This window comes from Bos indicus, chromosome 26 (genome assembly GCF_029378745.1).
Source record: "Bos indicus isolate NIAB-ARS_2022 breed Sahiwal x Tharparkar chromosome 26, NIAB-ARS_B.indTharparkar_mat_pri_1.0, whole genome shotgun sequence".
In the NCBI taxonomy this organism is placed as follows: domain Eukaryota; kingdom Metazoa; phylum Chordata; class Mammalia; order Artiodactyla; family Bovidae; genus Bos; species Bos indicus.
The window spans coordinates 18,319,921-18,346,906 of NC_091785.1; the positions used below are offsets into that span (position 1 = coordinate 18,319,921).

The window sequence follows — 26,986 nt, forward strand, 5'->3', positions numbered from 1 at the left end:
GCTGAGGGGAGTGGGATGTGAATGACTCCCCCAAGTCACCACCGAGTGGGAGAAGTTTCCGTGGCTCCCACTCCACATTACACGTGCTCCTCCCCCTCAGCCCACTCGGAGTGACTGAGTGCTCTGCCCCCTTCAACATCAAACAACCAAGCCCAGTGACCCACCATCCTCACGGCCGGCAGTACCACCTGCGTCTGCTTCTGGGCTCAAGTCTGTAACTACTTAAAAGAACCAATCATGTCTGTTCCCAAACCTGCTTATGCCAGAGATACTTATAATTATATAAATGAATAATGATTACATTGATGAATGAAACACTAGTGTGAAAAGAGAGTCATCTCTAGAAAAGCTGGTTGGCTGCCTTGGAAAGAATCACTATAACGAAAGATGCTAATTAAAGAGTTGTTGGGTAAAAGACTGGGGGGTGGCAGGGGGAGGTCATAAAAGAAATGCACAATTTCCCAGCCAGATTGCTTCCAAGGGCCCTCTAAAAATCTCACTTTGCCTTAAAGAACCTAAAAAGTAAGACATTGGCAAAAATTGAAAGAAAGAAAAAAAACACGGAGCCAGGTCAGCAAATGCACATAAGTTTTCACATCAAATGGATAGTTTCTATGACTCCCTACTTTATCCAGCTTTTATGATTAACTGATCCACCACTGGTCTCCAACAAGTCAGAGGAGAGGGTGTGGGCCATCCACAGCCGGCACTGGACTCCCCGGGGACAGAGCTGTCACATACCACAGGAACAGTCTGCCATGCAGCTGCTGGTGACTCACCCAGGAAAAAAGAATAGGAAAAGGAGAGAAGGGACAAAAGTCTCCAGCTACATGTCATGACTCAAAAAAGAGGATCCCGCCCACGCTTGGGTGTCAGCAGCAGGTGTGGCGAGGGCCACCAGTCCTGGCTACATTCCTGCCCACCTCTTCTCTTCCCGCAGGCCATGGCAGCCCCGGAGCCAGAGCTGAAATGCGTAAGGACCAAATCACCCCACAGAGAGGTCGTGAGCATGTCTTTTGCTCTGAGCCTTGGAAAGAAAATAAACATGGGACGAAATATCTGTTGTAGCTCTGGGTTCCTTATGGCTCAGTTTTAGACCCGGATAAGAAAAAGTTCAGCTTGGTTTTTCTCCAGGCTACAGGAAAGCAATGAGACAATCATCTTCTTTCCATTTACTTAATACCTAATTTTCTTTGAAGTAAAAGAGGAAAGTGAGGTGTTAGATTACAGCCATTAAGCGCTCAGGCTCTGGCGGCAAAATGATCTGGATTCTAATCCCCTCTTCTGCATTTAATCACTTAATAATCATTTAATAAGGCAAGTGCCTTAACTTTTGTGCACCTCCGCTTCTCATCTGAATGACACCGCTGACCACAGTGTTGTTTTAAGGATTAAATGAAATATTGAAGGACAAAGTATTTATCTTGGTGCCTGGCATAGAGTAAGGCAATCGATAAAAGCTATAATTATCATCATAAACTCACTGTGGGGAAAAAATCCACAAAAAAGGAAAGCACAAAGAATAAAATTAAAGTTAGCTGTTATTCCACCACTCAAAGTAATGAGAGCTAACAATCTCAATTGTTTTCTTCCTCTTGTATTCTGCACACATACAAGTTGATTTCATTTAAACAAAAGTCACTTCCTCCCTTTCCCACTTAACATTATATTAAGTGTGGACACATTCCTATGGCCTTAACAGTTCTTCAAAAATGTGGTTTTATACCTTACATCTCCACCAGAATGGCTGTTTCCAACTTTTATTATATTTAACTAATGTGCAGTGAATACACTGATATACATATTTTCAGTTCTGTTTCTGATTATTTCCTTAAAATAAAATGGACTTTCTGATTCAAAAGGCATGAACTCTTGACACCTGCAGCCAAACCAAAGCAGAAAAACGAAGCCAGTGGCCAACCCCACCTCACCCATACCACATTCCTTTTTTTTCTCATTATTGCCAATCTGAAATGCAAAAATTGATCAAGAACTATTTTCAAACTCAAAAGTCCCCAAACGAACAAAGGATGCAAATCAGAGAATACCACCTTCAATTCTGTGCTGTGGCCCCAAGCACCCCAGACACTGCTCCTGGGACATCCCTGCAGTTGGTCCCTTGGGCACCAGTCCTTCCTTTAAAGCCACACAAATCAATGACTGGTTACGTCTTGGGTATAAGATTATAGGAAGGAATTTCGCTTCCTCTGCACTGTGTGGATTTTTTGCCATAATGTATTTTCAGGGAAAAACAGCAGAGATCGCTGTGCTTAGAATGTGGGGTGGGGACCTCTCCAGCTTGTCTTTGCCATCATCTCATGATGACGCTGCAACCCCTTCCACACTGCCGCTGCCCCTAGCCCCCTGCAGGCAGGAAGCAGGCTGGGTGTGCAGCAGTGGCTCCTCCCAGAAGGCTCAACTTGCTTCAGTCCCCTCTGCCAGCCCCCACCTCCTTCCTGAGCCAGCACCCATGGATACTCACAGCCGCTCCAGCTCCTTCATGTCATCAAAAGCCCCCCGTTCCACCACTCCAATCTGGTTCTCCATCAGCTGCCTGGGGAAGCAAAGAGACAAGGACAGCTCCAGGATAGTGGACAAGGACTCCTAGAAACAGCTGGCACGAGGGAGTGAAACAGGAGCAGTGCCCGAGACTACACACTCCCGAGCCCTGACCTGAGTTAACACTTCTTCCCAGCTTCGCAAATTTCCAACACTGGCTCCTCAGCACACTCAGCCCCGACAGCAATTTGTGCTTCCAGCCCTGACCAGTACTGACCCTCTGAAGCTGTTAGCATGGCAGAAGGCCATGGGGAACAGAGCATTAGGCCATTGCTCCAAAGGCAAGCTCGGGGAAGCGGGCGTCCAGACAGCAGGGGCTAGCTCTGCACTCCTGGTGCACACGCCCTTCTCCAGCCCAGAGGGCACACATCCATGGAGCAGAGCAGGGGAACCAACCAGTAGTGGGGGGAAGGGAGCTTGTGCCAACTGGGCACAGCCCACACATGCAACAAACACACTCTGCAGTTGGCAGACGACACCCCCTCTGCCAGCGCCCCCACTCTGCCTGGCCACATCTGCTGCCAACTGAACCACCTGGCTCGGGGGAACTCTGCCCCTCCTCACCGCCAACGCTCCCTGAAACCCAGAGCATCTGGCTGACAGGGCAGCATTTTTCACCAGCAGATCACTTGCTGCACAGTAATTTCTGAGCTCATTGAGTATGTCTTTCTCTCATGTTTTCCCCTCCTTCCCCTCAAGCAGGTGGCTTATGGGGTCCCACAAGGGCCTCAGATGAGGTTTGGGGCAGGGCAGGGGGCAGAAACTGCTACTGAACTCTTATCTTCCTCTGCTTTGTGTCCAAACACCTGGGCTGTTGAGGAGGTTACGCTGGAGTCTGGGGATTGGGTGGGGGGGGTGGGGTAACACCAAGATGGAAAGGGGGCTTCCCCAGACTCAGAGGAGTTTCCTGGAACCTGGGAAGGGGTCAGAGTCAGGGGTTCTGGAGAATCAGAAACCCCTTCCACAGTGATGGACAGCTATGATCCCAGAGAGGATCAACCACAGGCTCACCAGCTCCTCCAAGGATCTTCCGAGCCACAAAGTCAATTGCTCTGAAAGAGCTAGGGCCAAGGACCCCTGAATTACCCAGGGAGTAGGGAATGAGGGACCCTAGGACCATAATGAATTTCCTTGCCAGCCAGGTGGGGTGTTGAAACTGGCTCAAAGTAGAAACTGAGTTGAAGTAGAGAAAATAGAGAACTGCAGTTCTTCCCTGCACACCTGAGTTTGTAGGCTGAGACATTCAGAGCAGGAGACGTGAGGGGATCCACCCCTTCCCCTCACTCCTCACCCCTGCCCAGCCTGACAAGGCAGGTGCCATGGGTAACTCCTTTGCTGGCTGGTGGCCAAGCCCAACAAAGCCATACCTGCCACCTCCAATGTCTGCCACTGCCAGGCACCTGAAGGGGTAACCTCCGTCCTCAACTGCCCCCCATAACCTCCTCCTCAAATCAAGGGGTCTGTGGCCTCGCTGGGAATTCTTTCTGGGGCACAAGTTCAAAAGAGCTGTGGAGACTGTTATAGACTGCATCAGGCTATTCTCCTCCCCAGAATTCATACACGAAAGTTCTTGGGATTCTGTTTAGAGGTAAGGCCTTCAGGTACAGAATTAAGGCTAAATGAGGTCTTAAGGGTGGGGCCCTAGTCTGACAGGACTGGTATCTTCATAAGAAGAGACACAGGGATATCCCTGTGCACACACATAGGAAAGGCCACTTGAGGACACAGCAAGAAGGTGGCCAGGAGCAGAGGCCTCCCCAAACCAACCCCGATGGCATCCTGGCCTTAGACTTCTAGCCCCCAGAACTATGAGAAAATTAATTTTTGTTGTTTAACCACCCAGTCTGTGGCCTTTTGCTATGGCAGCTTGAGCAGACCTGGTCTTCCCTCACCCTAGCAGCCAGCCAATGGACAAGGCAGACCCATCTGCCCAGGCTCTGCCAGGCAGGGGCCACTGGTACCCGCTCCACACCCAGTTTTCTCAGTTATGTGTGAGGCAGTGGCCACTGTGGGTCAGGACTTAGCAGCACCTCGACCTACTGCTCACGTCACCCCAAGACTGACTACGCAGGGTAGGGGCCCCGCTGGCCTACAGCCCTAGGATCCACAGTCATGGCTCTACCATGAGACCACTACTGAGCGGGGAGGGCAGGAGGAAGGTTACAAGGGGCGGCATCTCATACTCACAGCACCCGCAGCTGCTTGAGTCCCGCGAAGTCGTTCTTGTGGATCCGAGTGATGTTGTTGCCGTTGAGTTCCCTGGTGGAGGAGAGGAGAGAGGGAGATGGTGAGCTGCCCGTGGTGGGCCTCAGGCCGGCGCTCAGCTCCAGGCTGCCTCTCCACGTGGCTCAGTCATCTCACCAATGAGACTGGGTGCTTCCAGCCAAGCTCCAGGACCCCAAGTCTATGTTGTCTTAGCAAGCTGGGGGCTCCCCTGGTGGTCTAGTGGCTAGGAGTCTGCATTTCCACTGCTGGGGGCATGGGTTCAATCCCTGGTCAGGGAACTAAGGTCCCTCATGCTGAGTAGTGCAGCCAAAAAATAAAAAAAAATAAATAAAAAAATTTAAAAAATAAACTAAGACCTCTTTGCAGCAGATGTTCAACCAACAGGAACACTTAGGGGCCAGGCTCACTACTAGGAGTGCTCCAGAACACCAAATCATGGCTTTTGCCTTGAAATAGCTCAGTCTCATTGAAAAGACAAGACATTCACACAGGAAAGAACTTGGAAATTAGTTAGAGAGGCTCTTCAGGCAGAATCACCACTGAGCCTCAGTTTCCTCATCTGTAAACCGGGGATAATAACTGTTTATCTCACAGGATTAAAATAAGGCATAAACAAGTAAAAAGCATGGCCCACACGTGGAAAGCACCCCTTTGGGGGTACCACTGCCATCACCTGGCCGCCCTGGCTCCCATGAGTCATCCATAGTCAGAGCGGGAGACAGCAGAGGGGGCCGTGACACTAAAGGAGCTGAGAAAGTGGGACTCAAGCTGAGGCCCCAAAGACAAGGCAGAGCCACCGCAAGAGAGATGGAGCGAACGTTCCAGGGAAGGAGAAAATCCGGAACGTGTGGCTATCAGGGGAGGAGACGCTGAAGGTTGGGAGCCATGGGAAGCAGGAATGGGGGAAGGTGGGTTCTGATTGAAGCGGGCCTGAGAAAGCAAGCAGAGGACAGACAGGGAGCCAGCGTGACTCCGGACAGGAGCTGCTTGAGACCAGTCTTGCAGAGGGGACAGGAGGACAAGGCCCAGGCAGGGAGCCCCGATCCCACGACTTCAGTGGCTCCTCCCCTCATGCCGTCCTGGCCTCCAGCTCTTCCTCCCTCCCAAGGCCATGCTCCTCCCTTGGCCCTCCCAGTCACGCCCTGGGCACCCTGGACATGGACCCCACCCCAGAGGCCGACTGGCCTCACCTCCTTCCCCCTTTCACCCAGCCTCCCAGGAAAGCTCACTCAGCCTCTGCAGGCCATTCCTCTTCATGGGAACCCGGTCCAGCCTGGGAAAGGGAGGCCACTCCAGGGATCAGGCACTCTCCTAAGAGAGTTTGTCCATGGAGCCACACACAGTGGACTCTCACTCAGGCCCAGCTCCAAACCCAGCTGTCACCTTCACACCTGACCTGTCTTCCTGTGCAGCCCCGTGCTCCCAGTCACACGGCCTCCTCCTCTTTCTCACCATCATCATGGTCCCCAACACACTTAACAACAACCCAACAGCACCCACCCCAACACACGCAAACACACACACACACACACACACACACACACACACACACACACACACAGAGTTCCCTGCAGCCCAGTCTCCTCATTTACCAACTTTGGTCAAAGGTTCCAGCTGTAGCCACTGTCCCAAGCTAAGTCCAAGCTACTTTGAAAAACACCAAGTTCCCTTTCCTAAAAGTGTTTTGGAAGTGTGATGTTCTAGAGTTGCTTCCACCAAAAACAAGGTGATATTGGTTTCCACACACTCTAGGAGCTGGGCTTTGTGTGCACCCTCACAAGACGCTGAAAGGCAGTTACTGTGTCTTACAGATGAGAAGAGAGTCTCAGGTGCAGCACCTTCACGAGGTCACATCCGGTGATGAAAGAGCAGGGATCCCAACCCGTGGTCATCGGATCCTGGAGCCCAGCCTTCTTCCTCCCACCAGGCCAGGGTCTCTCCCCAGGTTGACAAGCTGGTAATTCATTCAACCCATCACTGTCTCTGCCCTTCCCCTGAGCCTGGCTCCTGATCCTTCAGAGCAGCTGGAAAAACTTGTTCCCTGCTCCTTACCTTTTTTCTAACAGGATCTCTCTAAGGGGCTTGAGGCCTGTCCAAGGTAACAGAGCCCTTCCTGCTGTAAATGCTAGGGATGCCTTCTCCACTCAAGACAGGTTCTTTTGAAAGTAAAGGACTCTTTTTGTTGAACTAAACACTCTCCCCTGAAACAGCCACCTCTGAGCCTCTCTTTGCTGCTCCTTCTGTAACATGACCCTGCTTCAAACAATGAGAATGTCTTCTTGAAGTCCTGAAACCTGGTCCCCTCCTTTGGGCTGTCCTGTTGAAACTTTCATCCCTGAACCCCAAACCTCAAGGTTGTTGATTATAAAGTTACGTTAGCATTGATTATAAGCACAAAAATATGAAATTTAAGTGGAGGGCGACAGAGCAGCACTTCGTTAAGTTTCAGTGCCTCTGTGAAACTGAATGCCATGCAGCCATTGAAAATGGTAGAGATTCCTTTGTGTTGACCAGGGAAGACTCCTTGATGCAGCACTTGGGAAAAGGGTTTCAATACAGCTTGCATGCCCTGAGCCCCCTTATGTAAAAACTCACAGGCTATAAGTAGAGGTCGATGCACAGAATGAGTTTGCTGGGGGCGATTTGCCACATTTCTTTTTTCTATTTTGTTTGAATTTTTAAGAGATCTATATTTTTTTAAGCCAACAAAATAGGCAAGTTATGGCACTGAAAAATAAGAGCAATATGTGTACTTTATTGAATTTTTTCAATTTCCTGAAGAATAAAGAAAAAATTCAAATCATACATAAGCTCATCACCCAGAAAGAACCCCCTGTTAATATTCTGGAATATTTTCTCTCAAGCCTTTGGATACAAGTTTTATATTGTGGAGATAATTTGACAAATATTTTTTGAAGACTTGCTATTCGCAAAGCATTTTGCAAGGTTCTAAAGATACAACAGTGAGACGTAAATGGTATACACATCTTCTACAATGTCATCCCCTGCTCAATCTTCACTTATGATTTTGATCGAAATGAAGGATCCCCTTCATTGGATATATCAAGTAAAGGGGCATGCCCTGATTCCTTGTTACTGGAACACATGGACTGTTTTGATATTGTTCAATAATAAATGATACCACATAAAGTTCAGTGGGCATTTGGGAGGAATATGTTCCTGGAAACGGAATTACTCAGCCAAAGGTCATGAGAAATCTGTTGAATTTTACAATCATTCACTCATTCCTTCTCATGGCAACCATGGTTCATCAAGCAATTGACTACAATAATTATTCAATTCACAGACAGCAAAATGAAGCAAAGACAGATGTTAAGACGTGTCTGAACAAGGCAGAACCCAAATGGAGCTTAGAATCCCTGAGGATGGAACTCCCATATGCAGGCAGACTGCGGAGGAGGGTCGAAGGGGACTGGTGATGATGCTCTTATTTATCTGCCTCTCTCCTCGCCTTTGCCACCAGGCTCCACTGAGCAGACTCTGGGGTGCGTTCCTCAGCCATCAATGGACTCCAACCTCTCCTCCTCACTTCCTGCACCCCTTCTCCACTCCAGAAAAGACCTGGGACAGGCAGACAGAGGAGGACAATGGTGCAGACAGCAGAGCAAACGCAGCCCTTCTCTCTGGAGGCCCTGCTGGCGGCTTCCAGGCAAGAATGTCGACAGAGGTCCGCCCACCCCCTCCTGGCCTCCCCCATCAGCCTTGCTCTCTAACCCAGAGTTAAACCGAGAGCCTCTTCTCAAGGGAGAGCCCTCAAGAAGACAGCCTGTGAGGCAGGCGCAGCTCTCATTGGGCTCCAGGTCCCGGGCTGCAGCTTAAGAAGTTATAACGGCCACTTAGCCTGACAGAATGGCCTCCACTGTCCCCATTCTCTCCCCACAACCAGGCGGCCCACCAGGATCGAGTTTTCAACCTGGCAAGGCCACTTCCCCTGGAACCCTCCGCACAGGCTGCTGGAATGAGGCAAGGAGGTCATTTTTCGCCAGTGCCTGATTCCTATAACAGGTGGTCTTGACTGTTGCCATGGAGACCCCTCCCCGGCAAGCCGCCTGGGAAAAAACGGAGTAACTACTGTGACCTTCAGACCTCTGCATCCAGAGTAGCCAAATGGGGTGGGCCCTCTCTGAGGGCAATTCCCATACTCGCTTCTCAGGAAGAAGTTAGGACGCAGAGCTACCCTGGGCTCCCCAAGGTTCCTGCCACCAGAGCCCACATCCAGCACTTCTCTCTACTGGGCACCTCTGTGTGCAGGCTCTGAGCCACCTCTAAGCATACTTCATTTCATCTCACCACACAGAGTAGCCTACGAGATGAATCATGTTGATAAGGAAACTGAGGCAGAAATTGGTGACGAAATTTCCCCCGTGCCACGCAACTCATAAGCAGTGGGGTTGGGACCAAACCACACCCAGGCCACTGCACGTCCAGCTCTTTCCCCTTTATCACAAGGTCTTGCGTTGCTGGATTTTGTGTATCCCACCCCTCACCTTGAGCAACCGTGCCTTGGACAGAGCTGAGAACAGCTTAGATAGGACATCCTGGAGCCCTGTGATAAGGCCATGGGCTCTACCCAAGCCACACTGTCAGGTGGCTAAGAGCTCAGGCTTCAAAGCCAGATTATCCAGCTTCAAATTCCTGCTCTACCATCTCTAGCTGTGTGACCCTGGGCACAAAGTTCAACTTCTCTGTGCCTCAGGTTCCCCATTTGTAAAATGAAGACAATGATAACACCCACCTCTTAGAGATGTGGTGAGGTTTAAATGAATGACTTGACTACGTCTAAAGCACCAAGAGCAGTGCCTGGCAAACATAAATGCTCTCTACATCAATATTGCCTGATGTGATTACTCTTACTACTACTGTTGGTGCTGTTTTGTTTCCCACAAGGACCATAGCCCCACTAGAAGGCTGGTGCTGGCCTAGCTGGACCACGCTGAGCAGGGAAGAGCCAGCTGCTCCTGCCCTGCAGACCCTCAGATGCTGCAGATGCCGAGACGGTCTTCCCTCTTCCAAAAGTTGAGTCTGCATCCATCCTCCTCCCCGATCCTTCTCACCAGGAGGAAAGACACTCCAGTGGCAAATGGCCCTGATTCCCATCTGTTCCTGTGTGGTCTCAACCTGAAAGGAAAACCTCGGTGGTAAAAGATTTTGGAGAAAATCCTCTAAAGCAAAATTACCAAGGAAAAAACAAAAACACACCAGGATTTCTTGAATCCTCTCAGGAAACAAGAATCTGATCCCCAGCGTCTGGGTGTTTGTGATAAACCAAAAGAAACCCTTGGATTTCCTAAAGCTGCACGAGTAAACACCCTGGGCCCCTGTTGGGGTATTCTGGGGGCTCCTCGAACTTCACAAGCATTTCTCACGGCGCCGGGGATGGGGGGTGGAGGTGAGGACCGCCACTCCTGGCGCTGGTTACCCCATCAAGGGCCAAAATCTACAGTGGTGATGAGGAGGCTCAGCGCCCTCTAAGTTCCCTTCCTGCCAGGTCTCCAAAAACTGAACACACACACTCTGTGAATGAGACAAGCCTCGAGGCTGGGGGACTGTATTCCTTAGTTCCTTTGAAATCCTACCCTGGCCAAATCCATAGCCCTGAGTGTCTGTATAGTCAAATGGGAGAACCCAGGGAAGGAAGAACTTCCCTGCCCAGCTGCTGCCCCCACAGCAGCGGAGGGGCCCCCCACCCCCACCTGCGGGTGGATGGGCTGCAAGGAGCGCCCAGGGTCACACAAGCAGGCTCCCCTCATTCCCTCTGGCTCCCTTCCAATCTGTTCTCCAGGCCACAGCCAGAGTGACCTTTTCAAGATGCAAATCTGATCATGTCACTCCCCACTTAAGCCCTTCAATGAACCCCCATTGCTCTTGGAATCAAGACAAAATCTCCTTAACATGGACTTCAAACTCCCATGTGGCTGCCCCCATGTTCCGTATTCCGATTGGTGCCCTTGGATGGTAGGGCCTTTGAATTTGCCATTCCCTCTGCCTACACACTCCCTCCTTCCTCATTGACTAACTAAATCCTCCCAATTGGTCCAGGCTCCCCACACATGCCCACAGGGCACTCCCTCTGCTCTGCAGCCCCCATCAGGGGCAATTTTACATGGATCTGGGGGGTTCCTTGACTGATGTCTCTACCCCCCTGCCAGGAGGGTATAAGCTCCCTGAGGACACAGGAGGTCAGTTTTTCCTCCTTATTGTATCTCCAGGGCCTAACACAGTACATGCACCCAATACCTGAGAGATGTCTCAGTAAGTATTTCTTGAATCCAAGAATAAATTTGCATTAAAACTGACATATTCCAAATAGCATTGGGTTGGGTGGGTTTTCCACGTTTCTCAACTCCTTGACTCAAAAAAAAAAAAAGAAAAAGAAAACTGACACTAATTATGAAATACTCTCCCCAAATGGGCATCCACCAAGGAAAGCTTTACACACAGAGAACACTGCTGTTTCACCAACAACTGTTCCATAGCCCACAGGTTAAAAGGCTGATTTTTCCTCAGTCCACTTGTTAGAAACATACCAGCCCCCTGGCTTCAGCCGCCCTGCCCCTCCACTTTCAACAACCAGCTCTTCTGTCTCAGGGCCTTTGCTCTCCTTCTCCCCACCAACACCCACAGCTAGCTCAGCCCTCATGTCCTACAGGCCTCAACTCAAATGTCAAAGACACTCACTTAGCTCCTCCTCCAGATCTAGACGTGTGTTTAATACGAGGTCTTTTGGTAACGGCCAGCCTCCCCTGACAGGCTATGAGAGGCAGAGGCCACATCTGTAAGCCGTCACCTGTGAGGGTGCCTGGCACACAGTAGGTGTTCACTAAGTAGAAGCCGGAAGAACAATCCTGCCCAAGGAGCCTGGCTGCTGCCCACACATCGCAGCTGAGGCCTGGCATGTACTCCCATCAGCTCCCAGCCTTCCCCATAGTCCTCAAGCCTCAGTGGATCATGACCCAGAGGCTCCTCCACCCCCTCAGTGGAGCCCACGGGCCTGGCGCTAACTCCAGGACTGAGGCCGCTCTCCACCATGTAACGAATCAAGAAACCCCAAAGATGAGAAGTCAGGGGCCCTGCACCGGAGCTGATCTGCTACACATCCTGGTCTGCCCAGACTCCTGGACTCCCATCTTATTTCCTTGGCTTGAGGACTAGCGATATCTATGCTGTCACAAGCATGGGGCTCATTTAAGCCTCATAATAGCACCTGGCTGTGACATAAAGCATTTAAGTAACGGCTCAAGATCAGCCAGCTGGTAAGTAGGTTGAGAACATAAGACTTTGAACCCTAGAATGTCTGACTCCAGGGTCCAGGTTTTGGGGTGTTTTTTTTTTAACTTTAATTGCTATAAAATACATGTAACAAGATTTGTCATTTAACCATTTTTAAGTGCACAGTTCAGTAATGTTAAGTACATTTGCACTGTTGTACGACAGACCTCCAGAACTTTTTCATTCAGTGAAACTGAAACTGTACACCTGTTAAACACGAACTCCCTGCTCCTGACAACCACTTTTGTCTGAGAATTTGACTACTCTGGGTATCTCAGATAAGGAGACCTGGCTTATTTCACAATGTCCTCAGGGTTCATCCATGGCATAGCATATGTCAGAATTTCCTTCCTTTTTAAGGCTGAATAATATTCCATTGCATGTCTACAGGTTTTGTTTATCTATTCATCCATCAGTGGATACTTGGGTTGCTTCCACCCTATTGTGAATAATCCAGCTATGAACAAGGGTGTACAAATATCTTTGAGATCCTGCTCTCAATTCTTTTGGGTATATACCCAGACATGAACTTGCTGGATTGTATGGTAATTCTTTGTTTAACTTCTTAGGAATCATCATACTGTTATCCACAGCAATTGCCCTGTTTTACATTCCGAAAAACAACTCAAAAGGGCTCCAATTTCTCCACATCCTCGCTGCCACTTGTCATTTCCTGGTTTTTTATAGTAGCTGCCCTAATGGGTGGGAGGTGATCAGGGCTCAGCAACTAATCCCAACTCCATGGTGTATTCTGGTCTGAGGCCCAAAGTGCACCCCAGTCCCTTCACTATTGAGGTCCAATTTTCTTCTTGCCAATGCCATTCTCAGGTCTGTGGCCTGCCCCGAAACCACAACCCTAGAGCCAGGCCCCACTTCCAGCCACCAAGCCTCCATGTCCAGCACCTGCAAGCCCCCTCTCCACTCATTGCCCACCCCAGGCCCCTGAGAGGGTACCCACCAGCTAACTCCCTGACCCTGACCTTCACCTGCAACACCAACTGCCGGCATTCCCCAGCCCCTCAGCTGGACACCCCTCCCCATGCCAGCTTGCGACTTGGCTCCAGCCAGTAAACACGTGCAAGCAAAAATCAATCTTGGCCCCTTTACGCCCTAGGGCTGAGCCCTGACAGAGGTTTTGTAGGTGCTAAATGAATGTCTGATGAATGAATGAATAAAGCCAGGCTTTATCAAGATGGATTGTCAAATTTAAAAATTAAATACAGGATTTCCCTTATGGCACAGTGGATAAGAATCCGACGCCAGTGCAAGAGACACAGGTTCAAAGTCTGATCCAGAAAGATTCCACATGCAGTGGAATAACTAAGCCGGTGTGCCACAACCACTGAGCCCAAGAGCTGCAACAGCTGAAGCCCGTCGATCTAGAGCCAGTGCTCCGCAACAAGAGAAGCTCACACACCACAATGAAGAGGGATCCCCACTCGCCACAGCTAGAGAAAGCCTGCACCCAGCAATGAAGACCCAACACAACCAAAAAAATAAATAAGTTCAAAACAAAAACGAACACATCTCAGAGCCTCGAGTCTCAGAGCACCTCTTATCAGCTGGCTGTTTGACCGAGGACAGATGGCTCCACCTCTCTGAACCTTCACATCTACGAAGCTGTGGTTAAGTACAGCTGGCTTTTCTCCCCCTTTTCTTGGGGTTCCAACTCCACAAAATCAACCAACCACAGATCAAAAATATTAAAAAAAAAAAAATTCCAGAAAGTTCCAAAAAGCAATGTTATTTACATTGTATTTACAATAGGGGCTTCCCTGGTGGCTCAGATGGTAAAACGTCTGCCTGCAATGCAGGAGACCCAGGTTCGATTCCTGGGTCGGGAAGATCCCCTGGAGAAGGAAATGGCAATCCCCTCCAGCACTCTTGCCTGGAAAATCCCATGGACGGAGGAACCTGATAGGCTACAGTCCATGGGGTCGCAAAGAGTTGGACACGACTGAGCGACTTCACTATATAGTATTTATCTCATATTAGGAATGATAAGTAATCTAGAGATGATTTAAACTACAGGAGAGGATGTGAATAGGTGACATGCAGATGGTATACCATTTTACACAAGGGACTTGAGTGTGGGGGATTTTGGTACCTTGGTGGTGGTGGGTGGGTGTATGTACTGGAACTAGTCCCTCGGGATACTGAGGGAAGATTGTAATGCCTTCCTCCCAGGACGATTATGAGGAGTGAAAGTGGACGCTGAGTAAAGCATCTGGGTCGGAGCCTCCGCACAAAATAAGGGCTGTGGATGGTGACCACCAACACCACCACAACTCCCTCCCTGATGCTCTCCACCTCTGCTCTTTGACCTGGCATAGGTCCATCCCGCCCCCTCGCCCCAGGGCTCGGCCTCCTTTCCACAGTCGCCTCCTGCTCCCTCTCCCTGCAACGGGACTCCCATCCACCAGCCTCTCTGCAAACATCTCTGAGCGGCTTCCCGCAGCGCTCCTGCGTTTGTTCTCTCCTCCTGCAGCCTGCCTCACCACCTACTCGCTCCCCACCATCTGCTTCCGCCTTCCACTTCTCCCGGGAAACCGTTCTGCCCATCTTTGCCAGTGACCCGCAGTCACAGCCCCAGAGCGTTCCTTGGCCCTCGTCCTCAGACAGACTGGCTGCTCTCCACACGGTTAACCCTCTCCCCCGCCCCATCTCCAAACGCCTTCTTCAGCTTTGGCAGTAACTGCGCCGCCCAGGTGGGAATCACAAACGTTGAGTCAGGACCCCTGAATTAAATCCAGATGAAAGCGCTTCTTGCTCCTCCCCAGCTCCTCCCTGGTGGCTCTCCCTTCCAGCTGCCCTTTGGGCAGTCTTCCTGCCTTCAACGGATGCACTTTCTTTACCAGGAAACCCCAGCACCAATTAGTGTTTCACAGCTCCTCCCACAGCCAAATCACCAAAATGGCCTTTGCCTTTAAGACCTGCTGACTCAACAACTCTGGGACAGGCCTGGGAATCTGCATTTACACCAGCTTCCCAGGAGATTCTTTTTTCCCACTGCCCTCATGGATTCCTCCACTTCCCCAGGAGACCCTCCCAACTGTCTCTTCAGTCTGAACACTCAACAGAGGCACCTTCCCCTGTTCCTACCTCTAGGGTTATTTTTTTCACGTAGTTTTTATTGGCAATTCAAACGAAAGAAGAGAAGCCAATTTCACTGCTTCTCCTCAAGGATCAGTCACCCTCGCCAACTGTACTCTGCAAGATCATTCTCCCAGGCTTGGGCCATGGGGTCACTCATGATGGTTACATCTGCTCTTTCTGCACTCTCAGCCTCAATCCAGGTCTGCCTCCTCTCATTCCCTGGCCTCTACGGTACCCTCCAAACCCTTTGAGGACTACAGTAGATGCCTGCTGCTGCTATAACAAAGTGAAGTGAGGTCACTCAGTCGTGTCCGACTCTTTGAGACCCCACTGATTGTAGCCTACCAGGCTTCTCCATCTGTGGGATTTTCCAGGCAAGAATACTGGAGTGGGTTGCCATTTCCTTCTCCAGGGGATCTTCCCAACCCAGGGATTGAACCTGGGTCTCCCATATTGTAGGCAGACGCTTTACCGTCTGAGCCACCAGAGACGTCCACTTAAACACAAGACCAATGTATTATCTTACAGTTCTGGGGATTAGAAGTCCAAAATCAATCTCGCTGGGTTAAAGTCAAGATGCTCCCAGGGCTGTTATCCTTTCTGGAGGCTTTAGGGGAAAATCTACCCCCTTTCCTTTTTCATCTAGAAGCCGCCTGTATTCTTAGGCTCGCGGCCCCTTCTTCATATCAGTCCAATCACTAGCTTCCATCGTTATATTTCTCCCACTACTGACTCTGACCCTCCTGCCTCTCTTTAGGAACACTTACGATTTTGCTGCATGCATGCTCAGTTGCTCAGTCATGTCTGACCCTTTGTGACCCTATGTACTGTAGCGCTCCAAGCTCCTCTGTCCATAGGATTCTCCAGGTAAGAATACTGGGGTGGGTTGCCATTTCCTCTTCCATGGGATCTTCCCAACCCAGGAATCAAATGCACATCTCTTTTGTCTCCAGCATGGGCAGGCAGATTCTTAACCACTGTGCCATCTGGGAAGTCCATGATTTTGTTGAGCCCTCCCAAATAATCTAAAATCATCTCTTATCTCAAGATCTTCAACTTAATCACATCTGCCCAGTTCCTTTGGCCCAGTAAGGTAACATATTCATAGGTTCCAGTGATTAGAATGTGGACATCTTAGAGGATCATTATTCAGCCTACCACAATGATCATATTTCCTAAAACAAAGATCAGGATCATGAAATATCCTACCACAGGTTTTAAAAAAATTAAACACATCTTTTTTAAACAACTATGATGCACCAGGAGATGGAAATACAAAGATACACGAGACACAGTCCCTGCCCTCAGGAAACTCAAAACCCAAGGCACCCATCAAGAAAACCACCTTCTTAAAAAGAAATAAGATTTTTCTTCCCTACAGAAGAATTACAATTAATAAACGTAGAAGGAATGAGGGAAATAGAAAAGCAAAATTGGATAGTAATGGTTGCAGGCAACATCCATTAATGGATGCTAAAATTAGTAGGTGAGAATTTGAGGACAAAAAGGGTATTTCATACTCTCAAAGTATCTCCTTCCAAGTATTTAATAATTGCAAATGTAAAAATAATGTTATAGTGGTTAAACCCAGCAGACACCATCTTAACCAAGAGATCCAGATTAACATCACCAGCAATGACACAGATCGATGTCACCCACCTCTGATAGGATGCTCCGGGAAGAATACATCACCTTGGTAGCATTCTTGACAAAACAGAAAACACCAAACACAAACTGAAGAGCAGTCTACAAAATAAATAACTAGTTATTTTTATAAATGTCAAGATCATAAAGAACAATGAAAGACTTAGAAATTATCACAGATTGAAGGAGACTAAGGAGAAACGACAGTTAAATGCAATGTGGGATCCTGGATTGATCCTGTAATAGAAAAGACATTGGTGGGAAAACTAACGGAATGCAAATAAAGTCTGAGCTAACGTAGTGTACCAATGTTAATTTCTTGGTTTTGATCAGGGAATTATGATTAAGAAAGATGTTAACACGGGAAGCTGGATAAAGGGTGTATGGGAATTCTCTCTACTATTTTTGCAAATTTTCTAACAGTCTAAAATTGTTTTGTTTTCTTCTTTTGTTTTCTTTTATTATTTGGATGTGCCAGGTCTTAGCTGTGGCAGGCAGGCTCTTTAGCTGCAGTGCTCAGGTCTAGTTCCCTGACCAGGGATCGAACCCAGGCTCCCTGCATTGAGAGCACAGACTCTTAAGCACTGGACCACAAGGAAAGTCCCTAAGATTGTTTTAAAAATAGAAGTGTTTTTTAAAAGAATTAAAAACACAGCAGTGATAGAATATCCACTGTCAGAAATCGCAGTCACCATAACCAACTGGTGGGCTGCTGTCTACAAGGTCGCACAGAGTCAGACATGACTGAAGTGACTTAGCAGCAGCAGCTGAACATCTAACATTATTACAAATTATAACCCAATGAATAAAATAATAATCTGCAGTCCACACTATTACAAATAAATAACAAACAGATGGAGAAGTTGAAGTTACTCCTTACAGTAGAATGCCAGGTAATACATAGAGAAAAAATGACAGAGTCAGAAATTTCTCATCAGTGGTACTAAAACTAGTGAATGAAAGTTTGATGAGCAGGAAATTTACATGTATAAGTATCTGCTGGCAAATTAATTATTAATAACAAGAGAGAAATAGTAACTTTTGAGCAGAGAAGCCAAGAAGACACCAAATTACCAAGTAATCTGAAGCTAAAATCACCAATATTGGGACAAATTGACATCATGTATCTTCTGACATCACCCACTGAGAAGGGCACAACATTGCTTGTTTAGCATTCCGGCAAAAATGTGTAACCTGAATGCAATCATGAGAAAAGAGCAGATGAAGCCAAACTGAGGGGCATTCTACAAAATAACTGGCTAGTATTCTTCCAAAATGTTAAGGTCGAAAAAAAGAAAGGCTAAGGAACTGGTCCAAATTAAGAGAGACTAAAGAACCATGACAAGCAGATGCCCTGTGTGATCCTGGACAGGATTCTGAACCTAGACTGAAAAAAAAAAAAAAGCTACAAAAGACATTATTAGTACAATTGATGAAATTCTAACATGAACCATGGAGTAGATTATAATATTGTACCAATGTTAAATTTTCTGATTTCCATAGCCTTACTGTCCTTAGAAAAATACACACTGAAATATTTAGAGGAAAAAAGTTATGCCTCCAATCTACTCTTAAATGGTTCAGGGAAAACAAAGTGTGTGTGTGTGTCTGTGTGTGTAACATATGATAAAGCAAAGTGGGCATAATACAAACAACTGAGTCTGGATAAGGGATATTCTTTTGTTGCAACTCTTTGGTGTTTGAAATTATAACAAAATTTAAAATTACAATGAACCAAGGAATCTTTTTGGGTGATGGAAATATTTTAAAATTGGGCCATGGTGATATCTGCACACCTCTGTAGATTTATTAAACATCACTAAATAGTAAATAATAATAATAATATAAAATTTTACACACATACAACCTCCCATGGCTCCCCATTCCCGTAGCCTGTGCCCACCTGTTACTTCAGTCTCCCCTCTCAGAACTCACCAACTCAAACATTCACCCCATCAGCTGGGTCTGCTCCTCACTCTCCTTCCCAAACATACGGCACTCATCTCTGGATGCCCCCAGACACCCTTGCCCTGGCTTCACCACTCGCCCACCTAATTCCTGCCCAACCTTCAAGGCCCGGTTCAAATCCCACCTCCCGCAGGGCTTCATCTCCTCCTCTATGTCTCACTCCCCTCATCTCTAACATCCATGGAGTACTTTCCACATGCCAACATTATTCTAACCATCTTACTTGCACTATTTCATCTGAAGTCACAGCCCTACAAGGTAAATGCTCCCATTTTACGGATGAGGAAATTGAGTCACTCGTGAACCGGCTGCATTTTCTCAAGTGGTAGCTGATGAAGCCAAAATTCAAACCAGACCATTCTCACACCCAAGGCTGCCCTGGTCGCCCGCTGTGCTCTGCATCCCTGTGAGCATCCTTACACATCTGTTCTTTCACAGACAGACCTTTCTCCAGTCTCCAGGCTGCAAGCTCCCAGAGGAGTGAGTCTGTACCCTGGACCTCTCCAGACACTCTACACACGGCAGGTGCCCAACAGCTGTTTGTCCGCCGCAGGCTGGGATCCAGAAAGAAGAGGAGGGGGGTCTCGAGCTCAAAAAGAGGAGCCAATTCTCCACCCCGAGCACATCCCAGCTCCCTGGCTACTGCCCAAAGCCCGGCCGTCATCTGCTCTGGGTAATAAGTATTTGTATGGCGATAATTACAGCATTTGGGAAGAAAATCCCATTAAGCAAGAGCCCTGCCGAGCTGCTAATGCCTGCACAGAACTGGAGGCAGCAACTCCGCCAAGCTCCCGTCTGCTCCCAATAATGTGGGGGCTGCCTGTCCCCGCCTGCCGCCCGTCAGCCAGCCCCCGAAGAGCACGGCCACCCCTGCTGGCAGCCTCGGGCAGCCTGGGGCACCACAGCCAGCCTCCTGCCTCAGGGAGGGGACACTACAGAAGGGGCAGCCCCGTCTCCATGTCCATCAGTGTTCCCTGGGGATCCAGAGCCCCCGGAGGATGCCTGATGAGAGAGTAGGGCTGTGCTGGGATCCAGCATCGAGTGGTGCTCAAGTTCCTTTCACAGCCCTGCAATTCTCTGTCACCCTAACAACAATAATACTACTACCATTTATTGGGCACTTGCTATCTGCCAGGCCCAGTGCAAAGTGCTTCTCCCAGCATCACCACATTCAACCCTCAGGACCACCTTCAGAAGCAGGTCCTGTCATCACCCTCATCTTATGGGCGAGGAAATGGGAGTCTCAGAAGTCACACTTATCCCAGTTTGTGATTACGTGATTCTTCTCATATTGTGTCATTCATCTCCATCTCCCCTGCTGGACTAAATTCAGAGAGAGAGGGGTGGTTTCAATTTCCAGCCGGGACTATTCATTCGGCACCATGCAGACACTCAAGAGACAGCTATCTGTTGAGTGAGTGAATTAAACCCCATAACCTGCCCACAGTCCCCACAGCTGTTGAATGGCAGAGAGGGGCTAAACAGCTAAGCAAGCTGGCCTCAGAGCTGTCCACCCTGCAGAGAGGCCCTGCCGGACACTGACCTGCACCCCAAATCCTAAGGGGCGTGGGGTGGCCCAGAGAAGGAGCACTCAGAGCCAGAATCCAGCATGCAGCCTGGCCAACACTCAAATGTTTGTCTCCTCCTACACTCCCTCCTGCCCCATCTGAACCCTCAAGCCTTCAGCCTGAGCTTCTCCAGTAATAACAATCAGCTCGCCTAATGTTTGAATTACAGAGCACTTTCACACACATAGAGTAAGCGAAGTCTGGTAAAAACCCAGAGCTAGCAGGTGTCACTTTCCCCAGAGGCAGAAGGACCGTAAGACACCCAACATGTGCCAAGGGAGCCTGCAGGTCCTCTACACGCATGCTATCACTTAATCCTCACCATCAACCCACAGCCGTCACCCCCTTCTACAGATGGGGAAACTGAGTCTCGGGTCTGATGGAGTGGCAACACCGGGCAGCACCATCAGTCCCTCGGAGCCCAGCAATAAGCCCAGCACGCCTGCTACTAGAGACACGAGCCTCACCAGGAGCCGACATCCCCTGCACACCGCGGCTCTCCAGTGCAGGAGACCAGAGTCCTGCCAGATAGCCCAAGCCCCGGAGGCAGACATGGCTCCTGCCTGGCCCTCTGAGCCCTCTCACTGCAGCCACCACTCAATCACTATTTGGAATTCCAAACAGGCTCCCAGACAATAAGTCTGAGGGTGCCCTAGGCAGTCTTCCTTGGTCACAACCACCCACCCCCAGTGAAGGAGGCTCCAGACACAGGCGGCTAAACTGGGAGAAGGCAAGGGCCTCCCAGGCCTTGGCAATTGGCAGGGAGCTAGGGCAGAGGATGGACTGGCTAGGAGGCAAGGGAACTCATCGAGGAAGGCAGGAACGTAGATCCCCAGGGCCCAAAGTGCTGGACCTGGAGGAAAACGGAAGTCGGCAGGCCTTCCCAGGGCCCTCTCTCCATCCTCAAGCGTCTCTCCTCTCTGCTTCCTACACCCACAAGGAGCATCAGTGGCAAGCCTGGAGTGTCCAGTGTCGAGGGGAGAAGTGGGGTCCACGCGCACTGCACACTGTCTGAAACACTCTAGTCCAAAAGATTTTTTTAATAAAAAATGAAAGCCAAGGTCCTTGAGTGGAAGAGAAAACAATAGTGGCCGTGACGGGGTCCCTCTGAGTCTGGGCCCTACAAAGAGACAAGCTCCCAGGCCTCCTCCACCACACCCCCAGCCTTGCCCTGGATTTCAATTGGTTCCTCTGCAGTAAATTATTCAGCATCCCTTCCCCACCAGCCCAACCGGCCCACAGACCCTCTGGCTGAACCCATTTCCTCAACAGCTCTGGAGCCTGCTCAGCTTCTTCCCAGAAGTCCCTGCAGCAAACCAATGACAATTTCTTCCCACGTGAGGAGACAGGCTGGACCCTGAGGTATGGAATACATGATCATAAAGTTGCTGGGCTGCACAGGCTGCGAGAGAAACTGCCCGGAGGACAAAAGACAAACGAATGCACAGCTGCGGTCTATAAAAATTTCACAGCCTCGGAAGAAGCCGCTGTTTCGGGCTCTGATACTGCATGACACCCATATTGATTAGACAGAGCATTTGCCACAGTTATTTTGAGTCTGCCCAAGGCCTCTTTTCAGGACGTGCTTTTCCTCTTCAAATGGCTCTCTCGCGGCCTGTGTGCTGAAAACACAGACTCCCTCAGCTCTCACAGCCTTTCCCACTCTGAGAAGTCACGCACATAGCAAGGTTCAGACCTGACAACTCACTCCTGGGTCCCAACCCTGAAGTTTCTAAAGGAAAAATCCAGATAGAGATAGGCCTTCCTGACCCTTCCCAACCTCAAGTCCCATCACATCCCCCTGGACGCGGCATGTTTCAGCCCCAGAGCAAAACTGGTCTGTTTGCCCAGCAGGCCAGGCACACTCACATTTGTAGGCCTTTTGCTCATGCATTCCCTGTCTGGGCCACCTGCCCCTCCCCTTGGCAAAATCTGACCCAATCACTGTTGGGTCCCAAGGTACCCTCATAAAACAGTCTATGCTCTGAGAACCTCCTTCACCTGAGAAAAGGCCTTCTAATCCCAAAGCTCCCCCATGACCCCACTCTGCTGCCAGAGCTTACAGTTCCGTGTCCCCTGCCCCATCCTCTCTATGGTACATCCCTTGAGAGCAGGGGCTTGCTCACTCCCAGCTGGAGCCTCTACACCCAGGGCAGCTACTGGCTCCCTAAATGTTTGCTGACTTTAGTAACAAGACTCTTCTCCTGATCCTATCATAATGAAGATGCCGCTCATTTAGCAGGCCTCACAATGTACCAAGCACTTCCCACACATTATCTTCAGTCCTCACAAGAACCAGAGATCTTATGTATCAACAGCCTCCTTTTCCTGATAGAAAACAACAAAGGTTCAGAGAAGTTAAGTAATTTGCCCAAGGTCACACAGCAAATGACTGACTTTACACCAGGAAATTTCACTTACATCTCATTCTGATTTGCAAGAATTCACGAGTTCATAAAAGTTAGAACAGACCTTGTCCTCAAAACTAAAGGTGGAGAGAGAGCAAGAAAGGAGACGACTTCAAGAGTCAGACCCAAAGGCAAAGGAGAGGGGCTAAAATTCTCAGACCTAGGCTGCTACCAGGGTAACAGCTACAAGAGAAATGCCCAAAGGACAAGGCAAAGGAACAGAGAGGAGGTCCAGAGGGAATGGGTGTGGAGGTGACCTTGCAGCCTTGGGGATCCTCTAGACAGACTTCGGACCTTCTGTTCCTCTCCAGGACCACACAGAATCCCCAAGGACTATCCGTCAGTTTGTTCTAGCCTCTCCTGATGCAGCATCTTTCCCCAGCATCACAACACACACACACACACACACACACACACACACACACACACACACACACACTCTTGCATCGATTCCCATCTAGATTGCATCTAGATTGCAAATTCTCTGAACCCTCCACGGGAATTTTTCAGTCTCAGCCAATGTGCTCATTGTTAACCTTGGTACAGGGTTTGATCCAGGAGACTGTTCTCCCCAGGGTCAGATTTCTGCCTCTGACCAGCTGAGAGTCATGAAAATACGCTCCAAGTTCTCAAGAGCCACTGCAGGGGCCCAGGAGTGTGAGAAGAAGGCGGGTTTCAAAGGGGCTGGCAGCCTCCTCCCAAGGCCAGTTCAAAAATCTCCCAAGGCAGCCACCTCTACAAGCAGCACAAAGGCCCCGCATGAGACCAAAAACCTACACACGCTGCCCATGGACATGGAGATTCTCCCAGCTTCGTGCGAATGGCTGGGGTGACCCCACAGATCCAGGAGTTCACACACACACATTCTGCAAGATAACTGGGGAAAACAAATTAGATAGGTCTATAAACACACATGCAAGCTAACCACATACACACATGCTAACCACTCACGCACTACAAAGCTTAGCCAGTCTAGAACGGGCTGAGTTTTCTCAAGAATTTAGAAGTGGGAGACAACAGGCTAAGAGAAATTATGTTCTTTTATGACTTGTCACGGTCAATGTCTTTAACCTCGTGTCTCCCACTCCTAGTTCCTGACCTCTCAGCATTATTCACGGACTCCTGGTCCAGGTCACATCTTCCCCTCTCTGGGTGCTGAATATAAATATCCCAAGCCTCAAACCCCAATTCCTCAAGTCCATTGTCTGTCTGGGTTGGGGATGGCTGGATGTGTGGTGGGGGACCATGCCTCCCATCTGCAAGGGAAAAATTCTAAAGGCTCTGGGGCAAACAATGGGGAGCAACGCAGGTGCGGGGGGGTGGGGGGGAGGAGGACTAGAAACTTCAACTCCATCCCCTCCTGCTGCCCATCAGCAACCTGCAAGCCCTCAGAGCCCAAAGGCACACCTTCCACTCAGAACGCAGACCGAGCCCCATGTGCCCAGAAGGAGCCACGGTGCATGGTGAGCAGGAGGCACGTCCCTCCGGGGGCCAGCGAGGCTTTCTGGCACCAATTCACAGGCACCCTGGAGAAACCAAGTGCTGGCGCAGTGGGAAGGCCTGCGATACTGAGCTCAGGGTGCAGGTGTGAGGATGGGAGCTGACAGCCCCACAAGCGCCTTTCGAATCCCAAGAAAGGGAAACGGCAGCGCTCCTGGCTCCTGGCCCCTGGCAGGCACTGACTCCTTTATTCGCTGCAGAGCCCAGGCCCCGACGGTCCTGCCCCCATCTTTGGCCCTGAATTGCGTCGAGGTGGGAAGGCAACCTCCGCGCTCCCCGCGGGCTAAGGATGGGGGCCATACTCACAGGCGCTCCGTGTTCCGCGGGATGTTCTTGGGAACGGCCCGCAGCCCGGTGCCGTGGCAATCCACCGTGGTGCCAGCGCAGGTGCAGAGGGCGGGGCACCCGGTGGCACCCAGGCGCCACGCGGCTGCCCACAGCAGCAGCCAGAGCGCGGGCCGGACGAGCAACGCCGAGGGCCCCCTCGGGGGTGTCAGCGCCATGGTGCCCTCACCGCGTCCCGCTTCCGTGCCAGACGGCGGCAGCCGCTCACCATCCCCGTCCGGGGTGGCCTCCAGGTGCAGTCCCGTGGCAGAGCCACTGAGGAGACCGTGAGCTTGTACGCTGCGCCCTTGCGGGCTGGGTGGCACCTTGCTCCTCCAAGCGCCGGCGCCTGTGCGCGGACAGAGGGAGCGCGCCTTGGGCGGAGGGCGCTCGGCTGCTCTCCGTTTCTCGCTGCCTGCGTCTCCCTCCCGCCCTCCAGCTCCCAACTGACTGCTGCGAGGAGGAAAATGGGCAGGCCCCGCGCGCGCACGCACCCCGCGCACACACACATACACACACACACTCACACCCGCACGCTCGCTCCCACCCAGCAGTCATCCATCAATCGAAAAGCACATAACCAGAGCCAGACTCCTCCCCGCCCTCCCCCCACGCCCCCTCCCCGCCCCCGCCTCCGCCTCCCGACGACCACTCGCCCGCCGCTGCGGCTGCGAGCGGGCTTACAGTTTCAAAGGTGGAACATCCGAGAGCGGGCACGGACTGCGGGGGAGTGAGGGGCCCACAGTTCGACCTGTCACGTCCCGACCTTCGCCAGCTTTACACACACAGACACACACAAACACATACACACACACGCGCCGAGGATGCACACACTTGGGCTCAGGCACCCGGCACCAACAACCGCAGCTGCTGGTCCAGAGTGGGGGGAGGGGATCTTCTTTTGCAGCCTGGACCCCCTTCCCCAGGCGACAGCCGAGCTTTCCCCGACGGCAGAAACGGCTCTAGGGCCCCACCAGACTTGCTTTTTCAGTTCTTGGTGACAGGACGCTCCCGAGCCCCCGGTGACCTCTCTGAGTCACCTACATCACTTAGCCTGGGACCTTAAGGGTGGAAAAGGAGAACCAGGCTCTGTGTGTGTGTGTGGGGGGGGGGGGGGGTTGGAAATGGGGGCGGTCAGTGCACAAACGCCAAAGGCCAAGCAAGTTTCCTCCCCTCCCTCAACACATTCTCTGACAAGATGGCAGCAACCCCACTTCTCCAAGGGGAGTGCAGAAGTTAACTCCCCCCAGAATGAGAGTGACCCTGATTTGGACAGTGGAACTGCCACTGCCACTGCCACTGGGAGATGTTATTTCTGCCCACTAGGCAATGCTGGCTTCCCAGAATATCAATAGGGGTTGGAAATCCTGCAAATATCATAGTGGGTTCACACCAGGTTCCTCCATTGTAAAGACAGATGAAAATGATCCCGTCACGGAAGGATCGCTGTTAAGACCAGTGTGGACCCAGGATGAACAGGAAATCCAAGTGGAGAGAGAATTCACCTCAACTCAGAAAAGATAAGGACCTCCCCCAAATCAAGGAGAGTTGTTGGTACTCCCTAGAAAACCCAGAAGTTGTTTGTCTGTGAGCTGGGGGCCCTGATTCAAGGTTGCCTGGAGCCCAAGAAGAAGAAGCAGCTGAGAAGCAGGTCAAGAATCACCTCCCTTCATTGGAGTTGGCTACCCACGTCTCTGCTTGAGAGAAAGAAAAGGTGACTGATCCAAGAGGTGCCAGGGGTAGGTACAGCAGGATACAGTTTATCAGAGTGTATTGATAGACTCCACAAGATTAAACCTCATCACTCACTGTGTACCAAGGCTCAAGGGTTTTCTTTTTCTTTTCTATCTTGATGAGAAATGTCCAGTATCTCTACTATCATAGACAGAACTGGGACCAGTGTGTCACAGCTACTGTGACCGATTTTATGGGCTGTTGACAGTTCTTTTGAGTTTTCACACAGTCCTGCCCGTGACCTCTAACTTGGGCCATGGGTCCTGGAGCACCAATTCGGTGACAGTTCAGGGGGAAGGAATTTTCTCCAGGTCCCTGTGTGGTGTGATCTTAGAGAAAGTAGTGAAAGTGTTAGTTGCTCAGTTGTGTCCAACTCTTCGTGACCCCACGAGCTGTAGCCCGCCAGGCTCCTCTGTCCATGGAATTCTCCAGGCAAGATACTGGAGTGGGTTGCCATTACTTTCTCCAGGGGATCGTCCCAATCCAGGAATTGAACCTGGGTCTCCTGCATTACAAGTAGATTCTTTACCTTCTGAGCCACCAGGAAAGCCTTCTTTCTCGAGGGTCCCTGTGTGGTATGATCTTAGAGAACCTTCCCACAAGTCAGACCAGAGCTTGCTATCTGCAAGGGCCTTTTCTCCCTTCTCCTTCACAAATTCCTTCTCCTTC

General features: G+C 50.3%; 1 protein-coding gene across 1 annotated transcript in view; it reads right to left on the minus strand.

The window, feature by feature from the left end:
• The window catches only part of SLIT1 (slit guidance ligand 1), a 175,168-nt gene extending 150,100 nt beyond the window's left edge, over positions 1–25,068 (minus strand). Inside the window, exons 1-3 of the mRNA XM_070781276.1 lie at positions 24,566–25,068; positions 4,747–4,818; positions 2,483–2,554 (exon numbers count right to left, since the gene is read on the minus strand). Coding sequence (XP_070637377.1) covers positions 2,483–2,554; positions 4,747–4,818; positions 24,566–24,762 — 341 coding nt within the window. The 5' untranslated portion in view covers positions 24,763–25,068. The remainder of the gene's footprint in view (positions 1–2,482; positions 2,555–4,746; positions 4,819–24,565) is intronic.
• Between the last annotated feature and the right edge of the window lie 1,918 nt (positions 25,069–26,986).